Raw genomic sequence first — 4,647 nt, forward strand, 5'->3', positions numbered from 1 at the left:
CCAGTCATAGGCAGAAACATGGAGGAGCTCATTTACACCCACCTCAACCGTTTAAATAAAAAAAATACATAAAAAAAAAGTACTGCTTGAGTATAAAAAAAAATATGCAATAATAATATTTGTGTTTCCTCAGGTCCATCTGAACAGTAGAGGGCTTATCTTCTCTGTGGGGCTCTTGTTAGCATCAGTATTCTTCACAGTAAGTCTACTCCAGAATTTGATCAGAGACCAGTTGTGGAAGAAGTACTCATCTTGTTAAAAGTACAGATAACAGAAAAAAGAAAAGTATTTAAGTTTAAAAATGTACTTAAAAACTAAAAAGAAAAAGCATTTTCCACAGATTTTGGGTTCAAATCTATACATTTTGATCCAGATTTGTGCTTTTTTTAAAATGTGTTTGCTAAATTTATGAATGTGTTAAAAAATAACCTTTTCAGGCAGCCTCAAGCAACAATAAAAAAAAAAAAACTTTTATTTTTCAGTCCTGTTCAAAAATCTAGTGGAGTAGAAACTACAGATGCCTGCTCTAAAAAGTAGTAAATTAAAAGCAAAAAGTAAAATGTAGTAAAGTACAGATACCTAAAGATTTCTCTTTCTTTTTTAACCCTTTCCTATCCCCTATACTTGCAGGTAGTCGGTGTTCATTTAAACAAGTGGACTCTGGACAAGCGGCTGGGGCTGGTCTGTCTGCTCCTGTACGCTGTCTTTCTGTGCTTCTCCATCCTCATCGAATTCAACGTCTTCATTTTCGTAAACCTTCCCATGTGCCGTGACATTCACTGACCCCTTCGTCACTTACTCCACTGGAAAATTTTGGAAAACCATGCCTGGATTTCCAATGACTTTTTTTACCGAATATAGAGCTTGGTATAATTCATCTTTGGTGCAATACAGACAGTGAGAGAGGGGGCGTTACTGCTTTGAGGTACCAAAAACAGGTCCAGGCAGAGGAGCAGGCCCGTGTCAATGCTGATGAATGGAGAAGCTGGACTAGAGTCAAAAATTGAACCCAAAATGACAATTATAAGCTCATATTGGTGACTTGAACATTTCTGATCGATGGAGGAACTGAAATCCAGTGTTTGGCAGCGATCTTTCGGCTGGATTGTTTCTTACCATTTGTACAAGTTTGGAAATAAGCACACACAATATTTAAAGTTGTACACAAGGGAAAAGTATTACAGTACAGTAAGTATTGATCTTATGCAACACTGGAGAGGTCTTGCGAAATGTAATGGTCCAAATGTGTACAGTAATTTGTGGTTTGTGAGTCTGAATGTCTGATGGTAACCCTATGGAATCACTCACTATGTTAGTTCTAGTTTATTCTATTCCAAATAATTTTGCATTATCAACTAATATCAAGAAACCAGACTTTCACAAATAATGACATGAGGACCTCTAGTGGTACTAAAGAACTTTGCAGGTGTAGATATTTTTTCAATTCTTTACAATTTGTATATATATAGCATTTTGGTATGAGGTTAGGTCTTGTTTTAAAGGGATGTTGCTCAAATGTATTATGAGATTATTATTTCATATCCTACTATAGTTTTTGAGATACTTCTGGATAATATATTTGAAAATGCATGCATGTACAGTAGACATGCATACAGAAGCACGATACAAGACAAAACTGATGGGGAACAGCTGAAAAAATGCTGAATTGTATACCGGTGTGTTGTTGGTAATTTGGTTTAGTGTCATTACATATTTATTAACATCTTATGAATGAATACATGTGAGTTATCCTAATGTGTTACCAATGCTGTTTCTCTTGCTCAAAACCCACCACCGCAGCATGTTTAAATTAAGATTTAAGTTTTGCACTGAAGGACAACAACTAGGTACTTAATACTATATCAGTACAGTACTATTCCTGTATTAATATTCATATCTGACTGTTTAACTAATGCATTTTGTTATGAAAGGGATCTCAACGGAAAGGACACCCAGCACTGTCACTTTATAAATATAGAAACTGTATCATTAGAAATCATCTTAACATGTAACTACTGACATAAGACCTCTGTAATATATTGAATATATATTATATATAAATTGAAATTTAGTTTGTAGTTTCTAAATATTGTATAGTATATTATTCTTAAAGCCAAAAGTATTTTTAGAATAGGTATAAGACTGCACAGTTTGTTAGAATGAATGGACATTGAGTGGGTGTGTGTCTGCCTGTTGTTTATGCATTTTTGTCACAATCTTGAAACCAAGGTTAGATTCTGGGAAAACATAATCATGATTTATTTATGAATTAATTTATTCAAGGATTGTGTGAAATACCCAGTTTCAGCCTTCTGGACCATACAGTCAATGTAATGTGTTGTTTATATTTAAGAGTAGACATTTCTAATTTATAAGTTTTGTATAGTTTGAAGAGATACTGCTACATTTGTATATGTACAAAATATTTTAATGATTTTTAAAGGTGACGCACAGCATGTTAACTCTGCCATGTCATAAGTTGCAAAGGAGATTTTGTGTTTTAGTGGGAGAGCTGGAGAAATGCTATCTCCATGACTTTTTAATAATGTGTTGAAATTGTTGGTAAATTAAAGACGCACTGTGTAATTTTTCTTATGAGGGGTATGCCGCCTGCTTGTCTATATGGTCTTTGGGTTTGCCTGTAAAATCCCGTAGTTTGGCATTAAACAACATATCTATCTTGAATATATTCAGTAACTTTTTTTAGGCTTGGTAAACGTTCTAAGCATAAACTGTTTTCTATTTGTGCCGTGATCAAATAGAAAAGATACAGTATGATCAGTGCCAAAGTTGTATTGTAGATTTTAACAAGAAGGGATGGAATTATATTTTGATAGCAATAAAATACATTTGGCTTTGAAAATATTACTATACTTAAAGTAAACTACAAGCTTCCAATGACTTTTTTAAATGTCACTTGTCTGGTTTTCCAAATAATCTCTTCTTATGTAAATGGACATAGCTAACTTGCTTGCTTGACTCAACATTTGCTCCTATAACTGCTAACCTTGTTTCCACGGCGATATACATTTAAAGTCATATTGTGGAACATTCAGATTTAGACAGATCAATCACATCTCCATGGAGACAAGCAAGTTGGCATTCCCTCCATCACAAAAGTTACCTAGTGCACCTTTAAGTTTTTACTTGGTATTAAAATCCAGTTGTTGATGCTAATATGACTGCTTGTGGCTATAACTTGCCTGTATTGAGCCAAGAAAAACACATTTGTCAACAGTATTGCCACTGTGTTTCAGCATGTGTTAAATAATGAGTTTAATTTATTTTTATTTACAATAGTTTTTTTTTTTTTTTAAATGAGTTTAAGTTGGGGCGTAAAGGGTGCTGTTTTAACTGCAGCCACACGAGGGCGCTGCACGGCTGTGTCACATAATAGTGCTTGGTTTTTCCTTGTAGATAGAATATTGAAATCTTTGGTCAGTTTGCATGTATTTTCATATTCAGATTGTTTTCTTGTAAAGTTTAGAAACTTAATTTTTCTGTACACATCAAAGGGATATTATTGGACACAAACACTGGGCTAATTTCTGAAATACTCACAATTTAATACGTGTTAAGGCCTACAGGAGTTAGTTTAAAGTATTAAATGTTGTTTTATGCTTGTTTATGTAAACTATATTTGTAAATCTTTATTTTTAACAAGGAAAATGAAGAGTAACATGCATTGAACTGACTTCTACGTTTTCTTCAGTTGCTGTTTGCCTAACTAAAATTGGCCTATTTACAATAATTATGAAAAAATAAAGTGAGCCTGTGTAGTAGGCTTCTACAGCATCTCTGTGTCTTTGTTTGACTATAATGTAGGCCTATTATTTAGCCTATTTGATCTCAATTAAGCTTAGTCATTTTTATTAGTCTAGGTTTGGCTTTTAAAGGTCACCAGCTTGACACCTAAGCCTACATGTATAATGATATATTCTACTTAAAGGTCCTTTATTACGCATATTTGAATCGCCATGTTAGAATATTGTTGCCTCATCAAAACACACCCAGAGTTGTGTTATGTTTAATTCACAAATTAGTTTGAGTTTAAGTAATCCTTTATTAGTCTGTCTACATCCCCAAATCTTAAAATCCTCTGGTTCACCTTGTGATGTAATGTAGGCCTGGTGGTAGTTTTTAAGTTAATAGCTACTTTTTACCTTTTGTTCAGTAGAGATTTGGCCGTTCCCAGGCTCAAATCACCCAAATGATTCTACTGAATGTGTGTGTAGTTTAAAAACTCAGTGGAGCACTTCTTGTATTACCATTAGACATTATAAGGTGGAACAGTGTTTTCTATTTGAGAGAAGAGCTCAGCCTAAATATGCAGGGTTTGTGTGTTAAATATCTGTGAATGAAACAAACATAATTCCAGGTATGTTTGTAATGACGAAAAAACGTCATATAATAAAGATTTAGCAATTACCATAATATGAGCCCTTTTACCAATGACAAAATAATAAATCTATTCTAACGCAATATTAAACAATACACTATAGCCTTTCTTAATCCTGGTCATTCCAACATAGTTACTGATGTAAACAAAATACTCTCAGCAGATGAGGGATGAAAAGTAACCAATCAGAGCGCAGAGTTGTGCCTGGAGCACCGCCCCCTTCTCATCTTCCCACTTTTCTTCAGCCG

At 34.0% G+C, this 4,647-nt stretch overlaps 1 protein-coding gene across 1 annotated transcript in view; it reads left to right on the forward strand.

The window, feature by feature from the left end:
* LOC110173832 (sodium/potassium/calcium exchanger 3-like) overlaps nucleotides 1-2,007 on the forward strand; it is a 68,966-nt gene extending 66,959 nt beyond the window's left edge. Inside the window, exons 16-17 of the mRNA XM_055158734.1 lie at nucleotides 134-199; nucleotides 631-2,007. Of these exons, the coding sequence (XP_055014709.1) occupies nucleotides 134-199; nucleotides 631-783 (219 nt within the window). The 3' untranslated portion in view covers nucleotides 784-2,007. The remainder of the gene's footprint in view (nucleotides 1-133; nucleotides 200-630) is intronic.
* Nucleotides 2,008-4,647: the final 2,640 nt, after the last annotated feature.

This window comes from Boleophthalmus pectinirostris, unplaced genomic scaffold, assembly GCF_026225935.1.
Source record: "Boleophthalmus pectinirostris isolate CB_2022bp ecotype Guang Dong unplaced genomic scaffold, ASM2622593v1 HiC_scaffold_22, whole genome shotgun sequence".
Classification (NCBI taxonomy): Eukaryota; Metazoa; Chordata; class Actinopteri; order Gobiiformes; family Gobiidae; genus Boleophthalmus; species Boleophthalmus pectinirostris.